At 41.8% G+C, this 18,762-nt stretch overlaps 1 protein-coding gene across 5 annotated transcripts in view; it reads left to right on the forward strand.

The window, feature by feature from the left end:
* Positions 1 to 18,762, forward strand: part of PPM1L (protein phosphatase, Mg2+/Mn2+ dependent 1L) — a 215,060-nt gene that overhangs the window by 146,691 nt on the left and 49,607 nt on the right. For all 5 annotated transcript variants that reach the window (XM_038415063.2, XM_043492375.1, XM_043492376.1 and 2 more), the window contains one exon: positions 3,345 to 3,519. In XM_038415063.2, coding sequence (XP_038270991.1) covers positions 3,483 to 3,519 — 37 coding nt within the window. In that variant the 5' untranslated portion in view covers positions 3,345 to 3,482. The remainder of the gene's footprint in view (positions 1 to 3,344; positions 3,520 to 18,762) is intronic.

Here is an 18,762-nt window from a genome sequence, read left to right on the forward strand (position 1 = left end):
TCATCTGACCAGTTCACTTAGTGGTTGCATGTAGATGTTGATTTTGGTCTATTAAGATACTCTCTTAATTTATTAAATGCAGATTCAGATCCACTGCAGGTACTTTGTAGTCACATCAAAATAATTTTTTAGTCCGATCACAGTTGTACTTATTTTAGTTTTTGAAACCTTGTAGAGATTATCTATTGGACATCTTCATTATTTAATTTTTTTATGTCTACCATAGATGTAATATGTAAAGGCTGCAAGATTTGCATGTGTTTTTTCTTCTTCTTCTTTAAGAAAAATGTATTGTACATGAGAGATTGAACAAATTTTTTTTCAACAGTGTTTCAATTTCTACTTTAGTCTCCCCTTCATATTTTGTTTTTAGGTCATCCTATAAGTAATCTTTCATATGTGCATGTCATCACTTGTTTAAATAACCAAGTGGTGTCTGTCTGCCTTTCTTGGCTTCAGAAGGTTAAAGAACAGTCTAATTGTTTTCCTGTTAAGTATAATACCTCAGTATGACAGTGGATTCCTGAGATACGTTTGGAAATATAAATCACATAATTTTTTTCTGTACCTTTCAAAAAATATACCCAGTTTAAGAGTGAATGTTGAAATATTATGTTATCTTCAGATTATGACATGTACTGAAATGGCTGATCTCAACTTGGCAAGTTTTGAAGGGGCTGTATAATCATCTTGATGAGAATTATAAATGTACTATGTAATGTATGTATGTTGTAAGGAGGGTTTTCTGGATAAAGTTCTGTTGTTTGTATCCTTTATTTTAGAATTGTCTCTGAAACCTACAGAAATATCGTTATAGAAAGCATAAACTATTTGCAAGGAAGAATTAAATGTAAATGCCTGAACTTGACACCAAGATAGGGAGAGGCTAATTACTTTATGGTGTATCTTTTGGCTTTCCAGCGCTATGAGAAAATGACTATTAAAATCTAGCATTAAGTATGTTGTACTCATTTAGTGAGGTCTTTTACATTTTATGGAATAATGTTATTTGTTCTGTACTGCCAGGTTGCAGACAAATTGAACACAACTACAATGATATTTTAAGGTGTAATTTAATCACCAATTGACTTAGGGATACTAACTACAAACCTGGAAAATGTGTATGTGCAGAACTAAAAAGGTAACTTCTCATCAGTCTCGAAATAGTTCATTTTTTAAAATCTTTTTTGATACTAGCAGGGAAGTCCAAGCACTCAGCAATGGCCTTTGCCACATCTTTCCTTTCCAGCAGTGTTGGTATGACAGGAGCAAAAATCACATGCCTAAAAAGGAGAAGAATTTTCTGTTTGAGTGGTGTTCATGAAAGGTTCCAGCACTGGAAAAGAGAAAGCTATCCTGTATTTCTCCACAGAAGACAGTATCAGAGCAACCTTCTCCCACACTGACTCAACAAAGAATCTCATCCTTCATCTGAAGGAGCCAGTTAAATTTTAGCTCAACCCACCTAATTTGGTACAACCATGCCACCATGTGTTAATATGCTTCTTTCAGGCATTGACTGGGCATACTGTAATATTCTTTTATGTATTTTGTTGTATAGTGTTCCTGGGTGCTTCTACTACCTTCTTTCCCAGAGCTAAGTGCATTTTAACAGTGGGAAAAGCGATTGCTTTGTATGATTTGAAGGGTGATTTAAGTTCACATAAGACGCTACTTACTCATTGTGTGATGTAATATTTTAAGTGTGTGTATGTGTGTGTACATGCACGTACATACATTAGCAAATTTAGCTATGATGGTAAATGACTGGTCAAGCATGGGTAATAGTAACTGAATTACTGAAACCAAATGTTACACCATAAACTTCCTGCTGATTAATTTAAATATGCCTCAACTAGAGATGAATCCAGTCACTTCAGTGTATCTCTAATTCACTACAATTCTTTAGGGGGTATAGTCATTCCATCAATGAATGTGTGTAACTCCCAGTTACACTAATGGAAGTGAAAAGTACATAGGAAAGTGTTGTAATTAATTCCAACCTTATTGTATTCAGACTAGTCTTTGTGCAAGGTGCATCATTAAATACAGTGTGTTCAGGCTCTGATTATGGCTGAGTCATAGCAGATCCATGGTTAAGGTTGAAATTTGCCATTGATTGATTGATTGTTGTATTACTGTAGCACCTAGGAGCTCCAGCCACATTATATTAGGTACTGTACAAACACACAAGAAAAAAAAGTTGATCTAGGAACTAAATCTATATGTATAGATAATATAGGCCACTAGCTTTTGGAAGGAGCATGCCAAATTATGTGATTTAGAAATCCACATTAATACGGTGTGGCTCTGTGTCACCCTCTGGTGGCTAGAGTACATACAAAGATTTATGATTGCTGCTGCAGTCATGCTGATAGACCCAGTTCTGTAGTTCAGGTAGTAGAGACTCATGCTTTTACTTCCCAGGTTCACTCCCTGCAGATTACCCAAATAGTAGACGTTAAAAATTGTTATAATCTAATCCATGTTTGATGGCCCTTATAGGTGATTAGTTTGGTGGGTCCCAATTCCAGCCCATGTGGGTATGTCTACATAGCAAAGAAAAACCTGTGGCTGGCCCATGCCAGCTGACTTGTGTTTGCGGGGCTCGGGCTACAGGGCTGTTTCACTGCTGTGTAGGTTTCTGGGCTTGGGCTGGAGCCCGAACTCTGGGCCCTTCCACCTCATTGGCTCCTTGAGCCCAGGTGCCAGCCCGAATCCAAAAGGATACATAGCAATGAATCAGCCCCGGAAGCCCTCGTCAGCTGGCACGGGCCAGACATAGGTGGTTCTTTGGTGTGTAGACATGCCTTATGCTACAAACTCATTGGTGTGCTTTGCACAAGATTTTAAGTTCTTTGGATCAGAGACTGTCTCTTACTATGTATGTAGTGCCTAGCACCGTGGAATCCTGATCTCAGTTGGATTCTCAAGCAACAGCTGCTGCAGCAGCGACCAAAATAACATTACTCGCAACAAATTTGTGAAAGTTAGCTACAGTAGTGTTCACTTTCACATTGGGGGTTTGCAGGGGGAGCTCAAAAATCAGAAGACAGACCAAAAACCATGATTTAATATTAAAAACACGACAATTTTTAGGGGCCTGATTCATGGTTTTGGCACTTTAAGGGGATGGCAGTGCTAAGTGTGAATGTTATCTTAAGTAATTTCCTTTTTTTAATAAAAAGTGTTTGCAGTGTGAAGAAATATATTGGAGGAACATTAATTCTTAAATTTAAAAAGAATTTGTGTATGGGGGGGGAGGGTAGGAGGAATGTAGATAAAGCTGTCCAGAAGAAGTTGCACTTAGAGCTAATTGACACATTTGGTTCTTTTCTATATAGTCAGCAGCAGACTATGTGAAGTCCCGCCTGCCTGAAGTCCTGAAACAACATCTTCAAGACTATGAGAAAGACAAAGAAAACAGTGTGTTGTCTTACCAAACCATCCTGGAACAGCAAATTCTGTCAATAGACCGAGAAATGCTGGAAAAATTGACTATATCCTATGATGAAGCAGGTATATTCACTTTTCTTTCTATTTTGCAACTAATGGAAAAAATGGGTCAGCTTTCCTTCAGTCTTGAAATTCTTTTAAGTTGCTAGTGGTTGTGTTGGAAAATTTAAACTTTGGCCTCAAAGTTATGAAGTGACTCAATAACACATTTCTTCTACTAAAATCAAGGAAATGCTCCAATTCAAGGGTTGAATACCACATAGCTGGAAGAACAGCTATTTTGCTAATGATGGTTTTGTCCTTTTTAACATACTGTTGGTGGTGGTTGATCTACTCTTACTTTTATAATGTATCTCCAAATTTTGCTACCCTGTAGCAAAGTTCAAATCAGTCTACCTGTGCTGCCTTCTGCAGTAATAATGCAACTGTTCCTAAACTGTAAGCCCCAAAATTGACATTGGTACTGTTGTTTGCTAATTATTATTATTATATTTTATTTATTTTATATTACCAGAAATGTGCTAAGCATTTTCCTAAACAAAATAGAAAGGCATGGATCCTGTCCTGAGGACAGCATAGTCTAAATTTTAGATGTGACATGACAAGGGAGGGTAGCCAAGAGTAGAGAAGTGATGGGGTGACAGAAGACATGAGTTTATAGCAATGCAATCGTATGGTTCTTCAGTTTTGGCATTTGCACATCTTGATAGTTCAAACAGGGTTTCTTTATTGTTTATTTTTTAATGTTTGTTATTATTTACTGGATTCTTGTCTTAATCCAGTTGGTAAGCCACTCCATTTTGTAAGTCCTTGATCCAGTCTTCAAATACAACATTTCTCAAACTGGGGTCCGTGGACCCGTAGGGGTGCCAGCAAGGCTACTCCAGAGGGTCCGCTGATCAACTCCTCCCCCTTCCTCCCAGTGCTTCCTGCACGTCAGGGAACAGCTGTTCTGTGGCGTGCAGGAGGTGCTGGGAGAGAGGGGGAGGAGTGAGGACAGGGCGCACTCAGGGGAGGGGTGGAAAGAGGCAGGGAAGAGGAGGGGCAGGGGTGAGGCCTTGGGCTGAGCTGTGGGGGAGGGTTTGGAGTCCACAAAAAAATTTAAATCAAAATGTGGGTCCTTGGGTTGCTAAAGTTTGAGAACCGCGGTTCTAATACATTCTCATCTTGGGAAACTGGGTACAGCATTTACATGCTGATACACAGAAGCTGACTTTCAAAAATAGCCATCAATGTGCACCACATATCATGTACCAGGGAGCCCTACCATCTGGAACCCTAAGCTTTACCCTCTGAAACCATAATTCAGTCCAGGGAGTTGAGGTTATGTCCTGAGGATATTATCTGAGTTTAAAGGAATGTTTTATATCCAGTCCTCTTATCTCCCAGTTTTTCTTATCAAAACCATCTATTATCTTTTTTGTAAGCTATCCAAAAATTCCACTTGTTTCAACAGTTAACTGATATAGTTAGTCTGACATCATTAATGATGCTATTGCTCAAGCAAGGAATCAAATAAAAGGGGACCTTGTTTGTTTCAGTATTAAAATAGTTGGGGGGGGGGGTGTATGTACATATCTACCAATATACAAAGAGCCTGATCCTAGAGTTGAATCTATAAGGATGGACCCTTGCACCTGTGCAGAGCCCTGTTGATATCATTGGGACTCTGCCTGGATATAAGGATCTACCCATAATGATGCAGATGCAGAATTCAGAACATTGTATGCATTTTTGTGTATATTACAATTTTGTGTTGCAGATTTTGTGTGGACTAATTTCATTCAATGTGTGTGTGTGTGTGTGTGTGTGTGTGTGTGTGTTAAAAATATACCATATATTTCTACAAACCCAAACGTGTTTTGATGGCATCGTTAGTAAATAATACATCATGTAAAAATAACATAACCTTAATAACTCTTTACCACTTGCATAATACTAATCAAGAATGTTTATGCAGAATAATTTAAATGCTAAACAAAATACATTAATGAAAACTGCTTTTACAGATGCCATTAAAATGCAGTCTGTTAGTCATTGAAGAAATAGCAAATTTCCTGAACATATTTTTCCTCCATCTTCATTTCAGTGATGAAATGAATAGTTGGCACCCTTTCACCAGGGTTGTGTACTACAATTTTTAATACCCGTTTTGTTTTTTTAAAAGCACAGATATAGAAGATTCACACAAAAATATCCTTGCCCACAGCAACTTGCCATCCTTTATGAACAAAGCTATTTAACATATATTCTGTATTGTTACTTTTGTATCACGTCAGTAAGCAAATACTGTTTAGGCTTTTCAGTTTTTTAGCTGTCTTAGTTTAGATGGACATAATTGGGGAAATTAATTAGGATTTTTTTTATTTCCATGGCTTCTTGAATATTTGGTCCTTGCTGCTTCTGTAGGAGGTTTAATTAGTATATGAATTATTATAAATAAAATGTGGATGTCTTGTATCAGGCTGCAGTAGGAATTTGGTGGTATTCACAAGTTCAGTGTTAACCAATAGTTAGTCACAGTTTTAGGGTTCTGTTATTCATATGTTCTTGATTCAACGTTACCCTGCTTCTGCTGACTTTAATCCCTTTATTCTCCTCTACCCGATGTACTATCTATCTATTTCAACATAAATAATTTCATGTCCATTATGACAGGTCTGCCTAAACCCATTTGTTGGTATTTCTTACATAGCCTGATAGAGTAGCCAGTGAAGCAATAGAACCACAAACTCAGGAGGTGCTAGGTGCCCAAAATCCTCTGCAATAAATGTTTTGTCACATAGATAGTGATGAGGAGGTTCTAGCACATGATAATGCAGAAGAAATTTTTAGAGAAAACACATTAAAATAACCCCAGAGATTATTGGACAAGGACTCTTCATAGTGTGAGAGAGAATTCTTAATGAGCAGCTTCTGAACTTAGACCCCGATTCCTAGATTGTTTTCCTCTCTGGACTCTTCCGTTGTAGGTCCTTTGTCTGTCTAAATTATATGGTTTCTGTTACCATAATGTCTGAGCAACACACATTCACAACATCCCTGCAAGATTGGGAAAGTACTGTTATTCCTCATTTTACAGATCGTATATCTGTCCCTAAGTGACTTGTGCAAAGTCACACAGGAATCCTGTGGCAGAAATCCAGGCAAGCGCCCCACTGGACCATCCTTCCTTTCAGTATCTAGTCCTCTTATGTCTAGTCTCTCACAAAAAAGAATAGTTGGGAAGAAGTGGCTACATCTATCAACAGCACCAGACTAGATTAGAAGATAATAGAAAATTTGAAGAACATAGTCCTGACTTTCTAACTGTAAATCTTTTTAGAATAATTTCTAACCCCTCTTTCCCATTTGTTAGAGGAGACCCTAAACCATAACCCGGAACAGAGACCTGAACTCTTGAATCCCAACTGGAACAGAATTTCAGGGGAAGGAGGGAAGGAGTCAATAATCTTTTAATTTCATCCTTCCTGTGGAAAGATTAGCATAAATGCTAAATGTAGAGATTGAAACACTTTTTCCCCCAGAATTTAAATGTAGGCCTTACCACCATTGACCCAATTCTTGGCAGGTGTCAACCAATTCATCTTTTCATTTTGCAGAGCTCATTGTTTGCTCATATGAGCAAAGAAGGGTATAGTTGGTGCAAACAAATGCCAGATGCATTTGTAGAGGCATTGTGAAAATGTCACACAACGTTTTTGGTAAATTCTAGAAATGTTGATTACATCGCAATAAGAAACTTGAATGGCTCCTAGCTTTTCTAGTTTTTCCTTCACCATCCATCATGCGTAGTTCAGATATTTGTAACTTCTTTTTTGCATGCACATCAGTATATTGGGATGTAATTTACTGGAAAATATGCTAACTCCATATAGGCAAGTCCATAATTAATTTTGACCCAGTAATAATCTACCTGAATAATCTCCTAATAATTACTATCATCCGAGGTTCTCTTCCTTCAATCAACTTTGGAAAACCAAATACGCAGTAGTGTCACATTTGAATTATTTTTCTTACAACGTGGTACTTATTCTTTAGTAGCCAGATTTATTTACTTCATCTGCTTTGTTTATACTCTTGCCCACTGTATCACTTGCCCACTGATTCTTTTTAACTACTTCGATCTCAGAAACTCTCAATTACCATACCATTTGCAGATTATACATACTGTGTACTAAAAAGATATTTAGGTTCTTGAAGGGCAAAGTACTTAACATGACCAGCAAAGGATTTAATTTTTTTAATTGTGCCTTTAATTCTGCTTTTGTTCCATTTTAAAAATATCTGAAAGGCCAAGTTTGGTCTTCCCTGGTGTCTCTGGACAAGCTTGGATATCTCAGGATGTGAATTATGAGGTCTTAACAGGGACTTTCATTCTCCAAAATGTTAATTACTTGTTGATATTAAATAGTTTATAGGATTGGTATCTTTGTTTTTTGTTATAATCATCTGGTTTTAGTCACTTTGATTCAGAGAGATTTGTTAGGAAGAAAAAAGTAGTTGAGAAAACTGACAATTCTTGTTGACTGGATGAGAGAGAAAACATTATTTTCCTTTATTGAAAGATACATGTTTGTGCAATGGAAACCACTTGGTGCAAATATTTAGGGATTTAAATGCTGAAATGAAGCAATCGTGCAGAATAACTATAAACATAATTAAATTAGAAAAGTCTTTCAACGTATAATATATTTTGAAAATAATACCTAGAGCAACACAATGTAAACCAAGAGCCAATATTTAGAACCATAATCAGGAAGAAATATCTCTAATGGTAAAAACATTGAGCTGGAGCTGGCTTAGCATTCTGATCAAGTCACTTGTTTACTACAAAAGAAGTAAATGATGCTACCTGTTCCTGAAGTGAGGTCTGATTACAAGTACAGTGCAAAATGTGTATACTTAAAAATAATTGCTGCAGTTGTTCACAATTCCAATTCAGCTATTCAGTGATACAGCAATTGCATTGGCATTATCACCTTCTCCTGTTGTGTATAAAAAAAAACTGCAGTATTTTTGCCAGACACCTTTTAATGTAATAAGGTCAAACCATTTTCAGTATATATCGAATGCAGGAATGGGGCGACAAAAAACACAGTAATTTAAAATAGAACAGATTGTTATAATATCACTTAAAAGTACACTTTTACACCAGCAGGAGAGTATGCTGGATGTCAGCAAAATGTATCTTGCGGCTGATGCTCCAGTGCTTAACATCTGTAATCATAAGCAGCTGGGGTTCTGCTAAGTGTCAGCCAGAGATATTGAAAAGTTACAAAATATGAAGTACCTGATACACTGAAACTTAATTTTGGAAATTGGCTTTAACAAGGCTCTACCCTTAATGGTGTTGCACTCATACAAAGACAAAAAGGTAGATAAGCATCTAAATTATTACTTTATGTGGAGTAAGTAAATGTTGGTCGTAGTTCTTATGTTGAGAGCAATTTTATCAGCGATCTCTGAGGCTAAACTGGACTAATGTGGAGCTTCTGCCTGCTGCTTAGAAGCAAGTACATTTCAGGCTCCACTTCCCTTTACAATAGTCCAGTAAACTCCTTGGAGAAGTACATGGATCGCTGCACTCTGATGGCATAGTTATAGATGTCTTAAAATAACCCTCAGACAGATGGTTTTAAATATCTGTTTATATTAACTATTACTTCCCTCCTACGACTTCCAATATTTTGCTCCTTGCAGAATTCAAATCTTTTTAAACAGCAAATTGTTAGATGCCAAGTACAACTATATTTGGAAAAGATCCTGCTAAATGGGTTTATTGTACAATTTTGCTTGTTAATTTTGCCTTTTTGCCATAGCATGCTATATTAATAATTTGCAGCTTCAGCGGAGTCAACGTTCCTAATGCCTCTCCTTGTAAATCTTTCCCTGTAGAAAATCAGTACATCAAAGCCAGCATATAAAATGAGATCATCTAAAAATGGTCATATAGTCATATGTTGACAAGCTTTTTTAGTGAAGTTTAACTAAGAAAGCTTCACAAAATGAAACTAGGTCAAATGTGACAGTGGGTTCAAATCCTCTCATAATCTTTAAATCCCTTAGTGTAAAAAATGGTATTCTTGACTAGCTAAGGTTGGGTTAATTTTGTTCAAGGGTACTTTTTTCCTTTGGAGCCTTATTGAATGATGATCCTCTTTCTTATATTTACTACATTTATAAATGTCTGGGACAGTTAATATCTATTCTGTACAAATAAAAGAGTAGGACATTTCTAAGACATCATGGCACTGAATTTTTGAGTATATTTTCAGAAACTAGTCAAAGACCAATAGGGAATTCTTATAATATCTCCCCACCCCCGGCCACTCAAGCCTATGAGGTTAGCTTAAAAAAAACTGATGACCTGTACCCTGAAGGCTTTTGCAACTTCAGTATGATGTTTATCATTCTATGGCACTCCAGATACTCCATTTCTCCCTGCCATCAAGTGACGACAGAAAACATTGAAACTTAGGTGATGTAATTACCCCCTACAAAAAGTGCCAGCCAGACCAGATCTCACCTGTGGTTTTTAAATCTCTGGTAGGTAAAAGGCATCTCTGTAGCAAGCACTTCGGCATGGGATCACTGGAGGTCTGAGGGAGCTGGCAATCTTAAAGCCTGATGGCTGCTAGTGTGCATGTATGCTCTGCACTTTCAAAGATAATTGGAAATATTATAACTGTCTGAGGCAATAGTTAGATTGTTAGTGAGCTGAGGCAGCTGGTTATTTTTATAGTTATTGATGGCTTCACTGTTACCTTGTCTGCCCCATTCCTCCCTCCCCATTTCTTGGGTTATCCACCTATTTCATCATATGCCACGATTTTAAGTACTTTTTCTATTATATGTTTGAACAGTGCTTAGCATACAGGGGTCCTGATCACGGATTGGGATGGGTACGTGCTACCATAAAACAAATAATAATAAGGCGGAGTTACCTCTCAGTCCACTCACCTGAAGCACATTACTGCAGAAAGGTGATTGCTGCATCTCCACATTTCTACAAACCACTTTCTGCGTGTTTATCTGAACTTATCTTATCTTATCTTAACTTGATCTGAGTTGCATCCGATGAAGTGAGCTGTAGCTCACGAAAGCTTATGCTCTAATACATTTGTTAGTCTCTAAGGTGCCACAAGTACTCCTTTTCTTTTTGCGAATACAGACTAACAAGGCTGCTACTCTGAAATTTATCTGAACTGATACCCTATCTGAGTAACTTTATCTTATTTCAGCTGCTGACGCTGTTAGCCTGCAAGCCAGCTGCTCTCTTACACAGAGTTCTTTGCTTTATAAATTATGCTTTTTAGTCTATTTGCTCACCTTTTTCCTTTCTAATCCCCTTTCAATATGGCTAGCTAAATGAAACCAATCACATCTGAGATTTATTTTCTCACTGAGCATTTGTACACTAGCAACTCAGGTCCCTAGCTGTCCAAAAACTCTGATCTTAGGAACAAAAGTTACTTTCAACTGAGGAACAACACAGGATGTGTCTATGCCGCAATCAGATATATGACTGCAGCATGTGCAGGCATATCCTAGCTAGCTTTGATCTAGCTAGCTCAAATAACTGTAGCAGTGAAGCCTTGGCAGCACGGCCTGTACAAGCACCCCCAAGGATCCTGGGTATGTCCTTGAGTGGCTAGCCCGTGTTGACACCTTTACTGCTACTGTAAATGGAGCTAGCTAGATTAAAGACAGCCCATACTATATCTACATGTGCTGCAGTCACCCTTCTGATTGCAATGGAGACGTACCTTCAGGCATTAGTATCTTGTATATCTTACACTACCTGTATATGAAATGGGGCTCTTCACACCATGGCTACTTCAGTTTCATCAGTGCATTCTCTCTGCATTAAGAGTCACACAATGCCTCAAAGCGTCATAGTCTCTCCCCAATCCATGCAAGATTAGATGATGAATAGCCCTTGTCAGGTGAATTCTCCTTACCCAGCCCGGTGCTGGTTAAGCTACATACCTTATGTAAGATTGTTTTAGGACTCAGCATTCTGTAAACTACATTCAAGCCCAAATGTAGAATTACTGGATTTCCCTCAAACTTTCGGATTGGAGACTGATGGCAGTCTGCCTGGATCCGAGGCATGCACAGGGATTTAAATGTGACTACTTTTGGAAGGGCACCTTAAACACCAGTCCCCCACTGCCTCCCCCATCCGTTGTCCTGAGCTCCCTTCTCTGCACCTCAGGTGGGCTCCAAACATTTCCAGAGGCTGCAGATGAGGAAGGCAGGCTTCCCCGTGCCCCCTCTGGCAGAGCTGTGCAGCTAGACCGGCTCCCCTGCTCCACGCTCCCTCCAGTGGGGCTCAGTGGGAGTGCTAGCTGCAGTGCCTTTCCCAGGAGCGTTCAGTGGCACTCAGCCTAACTCCCACCCTGGAAGAAAGAGAGGAGGACAGGCTCAGGGATGGAAATCCTGGCAGGGGGGGCCTGGGCAGAAGCTAGAGAGAGTGGTGGAGATGATTATTGGGGTGGGTAGGGGGCATGCCCTCTGCACCCCTGGGGCATGTCCCTGCCTGGATCCAAAGCCTTGGGTCCGTGAGAAGCCACTACATTCTGACTGAAATACAGAGAGGCAAAAACATCAAAGATTAAATGTCTGTCTCACAAAAAGAGACCCTGGTAATGTGGTTGCTCTTAGAAAAGGGTCTGGGGCCTGGCAATGTGGCTAGCCCTCTTCCATTTACAGAGCTCCAGTGAGGTCAGATCAATCTGGTTCCACTCGGACAAATTGACTATAGTAACTTATGCAAACAAGGAGAAAAATTGAAGCAGGGGCATGAAAATGAAAGTATGAGGTGTATTTATTTTTGTGTTGTATGCAACATCTGTGACTGCTAGTAGCAAATATCTCCAATGGCTGGAGATGAGACAGTAGATGGGGTGGTCTCTGAGTTACTACAGAAACAGTGTAGCACCCACAGTGACAGCACCCCAAGAAGAATTATTTCCCAAGTGTCTGGCTGGTGGGTCTCGCTGACACGTTCAGGGTCTAACTCATTGCCATATTTGGGGTGGGAAGGAATTTTCCCACAGGTCAGATTGGCAGAGAACCTGGGGTTTTTCGCCTTCATCTGCAGTGTGAGGCACAGGTCATTTGCTGGTTTAAACTAGAGTAAATGGGGGATTCCCTGTAACTTGAAGTCTTTAAATCTTGATTTGAGGGCTTCAGTAACTCAGCCAGTGGTTATGGGTCTATTGCAGGAGTAGCCAGGTGAAGTTCTGTGGCCTGCGATGTGCAGAAGCTCAGACTAGATAATCACAATGATCCCTTCTGACCTTAAAGTCTATGGGTATGTCTACACTACGAAATTAGGTCGAATTTATAGAAGTCGGTTTTGTAGAAAGCGTTTTTATACAGTTGAGTGTGTGTCCCCACACAAATGCTCTAAGTGCATGTAGTCGGCAGACTGTGTCTACAGTACTGAGGCAACCGTCGACTTCCGGAGCTTTGCACTGTGGGTAGCTATCCCACAGTTCCTGCAGTCTCCACCGCCCATTTGAATTCTGGGTAGAAATCCCAGTGCCTGATGGGGCTAAAACATTGTCGCGGGTGGTTCTGGGTACATATCGTCAGGCCCCTGTTCCCTCCCTCCCTCCGTAAAAGCAAGGGCAAACAATCATTTTATACCTTTCTTCTTGAGTTACCTATGCAGAGGCCATACCATGGCAAGCATGGAGCCCGCTCAACTAACCGTCACCATATGTCTCCTGAGTGCTGGCGGACATGGTACTGCATTGCTACACAGCAGCAGTTTATTGCCTTTTGGCAGCAGACAGTGCAGTATGACTAGTTGCCGTTGTCGACGTAGTCCTGGGTGCTCTTAAACCGGGCGCCTGGGCAAACATGGGAGTGACTCAGCCAAGTAATTTCCCTTGTTTCGTCTCATGGCGATTGAGTCCTACCAGCAGTGCACTGTCTTTTAATCTGCAGCTAGCAGAAGATGATGGCCAGTAATCATACTGCACCGTCTTCTGCCGAGCACCCGGGAGGTGACAATGGCTAGCGGTCGTACTGCACAGTCTTCTGTCAACATGATGTATAAAGATAGATGAACTGGCTCAAAACAAGAAATAGACCAGATTTGTTTTGTATTCATTTTCTCCTCCCTCCCTTCGTGAAATCGACGGCCTGCTAAACCCAGTTTTGAGTTTTATCCTTGAGGTTTTGAGTTCTATCCTTGAGGCGGCTATTCAGTTTCTCACAAAGCCACTCCCTTTGTTGATTTTAATTCCCTGTAAGCCATGTTGTCAGTCACCCCTCCCTCCGTCAGGGCAACAGCAGACAATCGTTCCGCGCCTTTTTTCTGTGCAGACGCCATACCACGGCAAGCATGGAGTGCGCTCAGATCACTTTGGCAATTAGGAGCACATTAAACACCACACACATTATCCACCAGTATATACAGCACCAGAACCTGGCAAAGTGAAACCGGGCGAGTAGGCAACATCAGCGCGGTGACGAGAGTGATGAGGACATGGACACAGTCTTCTCTCAAAGCACGGGCCCTGCCGATGTGGGCATCATGGTGCTAATGAGGCAGGTTCATGCAGTGGAATGCCGATTCTGGGCTCGGGAAACAAGCACAGACTGGTGGGACCGCATAGTGTTGCAGGTCTGGGACGATTCCCAGTGGCTGCGAAACTTTGGCTTGCGTAAGGGCACTTTCATGGAACTTTGTGACTTGCTTTCCCTTGCCCTGAGGCGCAAGAATACCAAGATGAGAACAGAGTTCAGTTGAGAAGCGAGTGGCAATAGCCCTGTGGAAGCTTGCAACGCCAGACAGCTACCGGTCAGTCGGGAATCAATTTGGAGTGGGCAAATCTACTGTGGGGGCTGCTGTGATGCAAGTAGCCAATACAATCAAAGATCTGCTGATATCAAGGGTAGTGACCCTGGGAAATGTGCAGGTCATAGTAGATGGCTTTGCTGCAATGGGATTCCCTAACTGTGGTGGGGCTATAGACGGAACCCATATCCCTATCTTGGCACCGGAGCACCAAGCCAGCGAGTACATAAACTGCAAGGGGTACTTTTCAATAGTGCTGCAAGCACTGGTGGATCACAAGGGAGGTTTCACCAACATCAACGTGGGATGGCCGGGAAAGGTACATGACGCTCGCATCTTCAGGAACTCTGGTCTGTTTCAAAAGCTGCAGGAAGGGACTTTCTTCCCAGACCAGAAAATAACCATTGGGGATGTTGAAATGCCTATAGATATCCTTGGGGACCCAGCCTACCCCTTAATGCTATGGCTCATGAAGCCATACATAGGAAGCCTGGAGAGTAGTCAGTAGCTGTTCAACTACCGGCTGAGCAAGTGCAGAATGGTGGTAGAATGTGCATTTGGACGTTTAAAAGCGCTCTGGCGCAGTTTACTGACTTGGTTAGACCTCAGCGAAACCAATATTCCCACTATTATTACTGCTTGCTGTGTGCTTCACAATATCTGTGAGAGTAAGAGGGAGACGTTTATGGCGGGGTGGGAGGTTGAGGCAAATCGCCTGGCTGCTGGTTACGCACAGCCAGACACCAGGGCAGTTAGAAGAGCACAGGAGGGTGCGGTGCGCATCAGAGAAGCTTTGAAAACCAGTTTCATGATTGGCCAGGCTATGGTGTGAAAGTTCTGTTTGTTTCTCCTTGATGAAATCCCCCGCCCCTCGGTTCATTCTATTTCCCTGTAAGCTAACCACTCTCTCCACCTCCCTTCGATCACCGCTTGCAGAGGCAATAAAGTCATTGCTTCACATTCATGCATTCTTTATTAATTCATCACACAAATAGGGGGATAATTACCAAGGTAGCCCAGGAGGGGTGGTGGAGGAGGGAAGGACAAGGCCACACAGCTCTTTAAAAGTTTAAAACTTATTGAATGCCAGCCTTCTGTTACTTGGGCAATCCTCTGGGGTGGAGTGGCTAGGTGGCCGGAGGCCGCCCCATCGAGTTCTTGGGTGTCTGGGTGAGGAGGCTATGGAACTTGGGGAGGAGGGTGGTTGGTTACACAGGGGCTGTAGCAGCGGTCTGTGTTCCTGCTGTCTTTCCTGCAGCTCAACCATATGCTGAAGCATATTAGTTTGATTCTCCAGCAGCCTCAGCATTGAATCCTGCCTCCTCTCATCGCGCTGCCGCAACCTTTCAGCTTCCGCCCTCTCTTCAGCCCGCCACCTCTCCTCCCAGTCATTTTGTGCTTTTCTGCACTCTGACATTGTCTGCCTCCATGCATTCATCTGTGCTCTGTCAGTGTGGGAGGACAGCATGAGCTCAGAGAACTTTTTTTCGCCTTCTAATCTTCGCTAGCCTCTGGGAAGGAGAAGATCCTGTGATCCTTGAAACACATGCAGCTGGTGGAGGAAAAAAAAAGGGACAGTGGTATTTGAAAAGACACATTTTATAGAACAGTGGGTACACTCTTTCACGGTAAACCTTGCTGTTAACATTACATACATAGCACATATGCTTTCGTTACAAGGTCGCATTTTGCCTCCCCCCACCGCGTGGCTAACAGCGGGGAACATTTCTGTTCAGTCATAAGCAAAAGCCCAGCAGGAACGGGCACCTCTGAATGTCCTCTTAAGAAAAGCACCCTATTTCTACCAGGTGACCATGAATGATATCACTTTCCTGAGGATAACACAGAGAGATTAAGAACGGATAATGTTTGAACGCCAGCAAACATACACTGCAATGCTTTGTTCTACAGTGATTCCCGAGTACGTGCTACTGACCTGGAGTGGTAAAGTTTCCTACCATGGTGGATGGAATAAGGCTGCCCTCCCCAGAAACCTTTTGCAAGGGCTTTGGGAGTATATCCAGGAGAGCCACGAATGCCAGGGCAAATTCATCATTAAACATGCTGGCTTTTAAACCTTGTATAGTATTTTAAAAGATACACTCACCAGAGTTCCCTTCTCCGCCTGGCAGGTCCAGGAGGCAGCCTTGGGTGGGTTCAGGGGGTACTGGCTCCAGGTCCAGGGTGAGAAACAGTTCCTGGCTGTCGGAAAAAACGGTTTCTCCGCTTGTTTGCTGTGAGCTATCTACAGCCTCCTCATCATAGTCTTCCTCATCCCCAAGACCTGCTTCCATGTTGCTTCCATCTCCATTGAAGGAGTCAAACAACATGGCTGGGGTAGTGGTGGCTGAACCCCCTAAAATGGCATGCAGCTCATCAGAGAAGCGGCATGTTTGGGGCTCTGACCCAGAGCGGCCGTTGGCCTCTCTGGTTTTCTGTTAGGTTTGCCACAGCTCCTTAAGTTTCACGCGGCACTGCTTCGGGTCCCTGTTATGGCCTCTGTCCTTCATGCCCTGGAAGATTTTCACAAATGTTTTCGCATTTCAAAAACTGGAACGTAGTTCTGATAGCACGGATTCCTCTCCCCATACAGCGATCAGATCCCGTACCTCCCGTTCGGTCCATGCTGGAGCTCTTTTGCGATTTTGGGACTCCATCATGGTCACCTCTGCTGATGAGCTCTGCATGGTCACCTCTGCTGATGAGCTCTGCATGGTCACCTGCACCTTGCCACACTGGCCAAACAGGAAATTGAAATGCAAAAGTTCGCGGGCCTTTTCCTGTCTACCTGGTCAGTGCATCTGAATTGAGAGTGCTGTCCAGAACGGTCACAATGGAGCACTCTGGGATAGCTCCCGGAAGCCAATATCATCTAATTGCATCCACAGTACCCCAAATTCAACCCAGAAAAACCGATTTCAGCGCTAATCCCCTTGTCGGGGGTGGAGTAAGGAAATTGATTTTTAAGAGCCCTTTAAGTCCAAAAAAAAAAAAAAAAAAGGGCTTCGTCATGTGGACGGGTACAGGGTTACATCAATTTAACGCTGCTAAATTCAACCTCAATGCCTAGTGTAGACCAGGGCTTTGGATCTATGAGTAAAGGCCTGAAAGTTTTTTATTTGTAATAAATTTGGGAGGTTTTCTGCTTGCTTTTTGTCTCTTTAATATAAGGGATCTAAACGTTGATCTTCTGTGTTGGTTTTTTTGCTTGAGGCCTTGAAAGTGGGGTCAGAATCTCGATACACGTAACTTGTGAACCCTACAATTTAACTGAAGGAGTGGAATTGTTGAACGAATAACAGACAACATTTCTTCAAAATGGATGTTAGTCATTGAAGTTAAGGGAACCAAAAAGATTGAGTCTGACTAATAATCCTTTCACCTCTCAAATGCCAAGCTTTCAGGTTTTTGTGATACTATAATTTCACTAGTTCTCCAGTCTCTATAATCTTTCAAGGTAGAGAAGACTTGAATGTTTTATGGGTTAAAAACAAACAAAAAACAAAACAAAATACCCCAAGCAATGTATTTTTTTTTCTTTTGATAAAAACCTGGAGGGTGTCGTTCCACATAGTGGTGCCCAAACTTTTCCTGTCACGCCCCTCCTTACCAGTAATGGAATCTTCACCTCCCCACCTTCATTACTGCACAGTTGGTTCAGCAGAGGAGCTTGGGCAGAAGGTGGAGCTTGGGGCTGAACTGGAGCTGGGGGAGGAGCTGGTGTTAGAGGCGGGAGATGGAGGGAGCTGTGGCTGGGGGCAGAGCAAGTGGCAGAGTGGAGCAGGGCTGGGAGCAATGTGGAGCTGGGTGCTGCTCTCTCCCTGCTCCCCGTGGGGACCAACCTGGACCCTGGCGCACATGCCCCCGAAACATTCCTCTGCACCCGGTGAGGGGGGGCGTCACACAGTTTAGGGATCACTGTTTTACATCATAAAGAAGCAAACTTACACATAATGAAAAAGCAGAAGCCTAATTTTTTCTCCTGTTTCCGGTTACTTTTAATTAACTGTTGAGGTGTCTGACTTCAGAAATAACACCTATGGACGCATGCAGAGCATGTTGTTTTGCACTGCTTATCTTAATATTATTCCAAGCAGTGGTGGTATAGAAAGATGTCAATTTGCTGGAAATTCCAGATCGGAAGAAAGAATTCCCATTCCAGGCTTTTGTTAGAAAGCCATCTATCTGTGGTTTAGAGATCTTTTGTTGCCTGGTGACTGATTTGGAGAATAATGCCTGGAGAGCTCTAGTGAACTATGAAGTGGGGTGTGGAAAGTTTACTCTGCCTAGAAACTTGACAGACCGTTTAGAATTAGAGTTCCTTCTGTATGAGAATTTCTTCTGCAGCAGAATGGACAAAAATTGTGCCAGTATAAACAGAATGCTGAAATAGGATGCAGCAGCATAGAATCACCACTGGATATGCCTTTGTAACACGCTGCCTTGCCTTCCTTTCACTCTGAGCAGTAGTACTCCACTGCACTGCG

The sequence above is a fragment of the Dermochelys coriacea genome, chromosome 9 (genome assembly GCF_009764565.3).
Source record: "Dermochelys coriacea isolate rDerCor1 chromosome 9, rDerCor1.pri.v4, whole genome shotgun sequence".
Taxonomy (NCBI): domain Eukaryota; kingdom Metazoa; phylum Chordata; order Testudines; family Dermochelyidae; genus Dermochelys; species Dermochelys coriacea.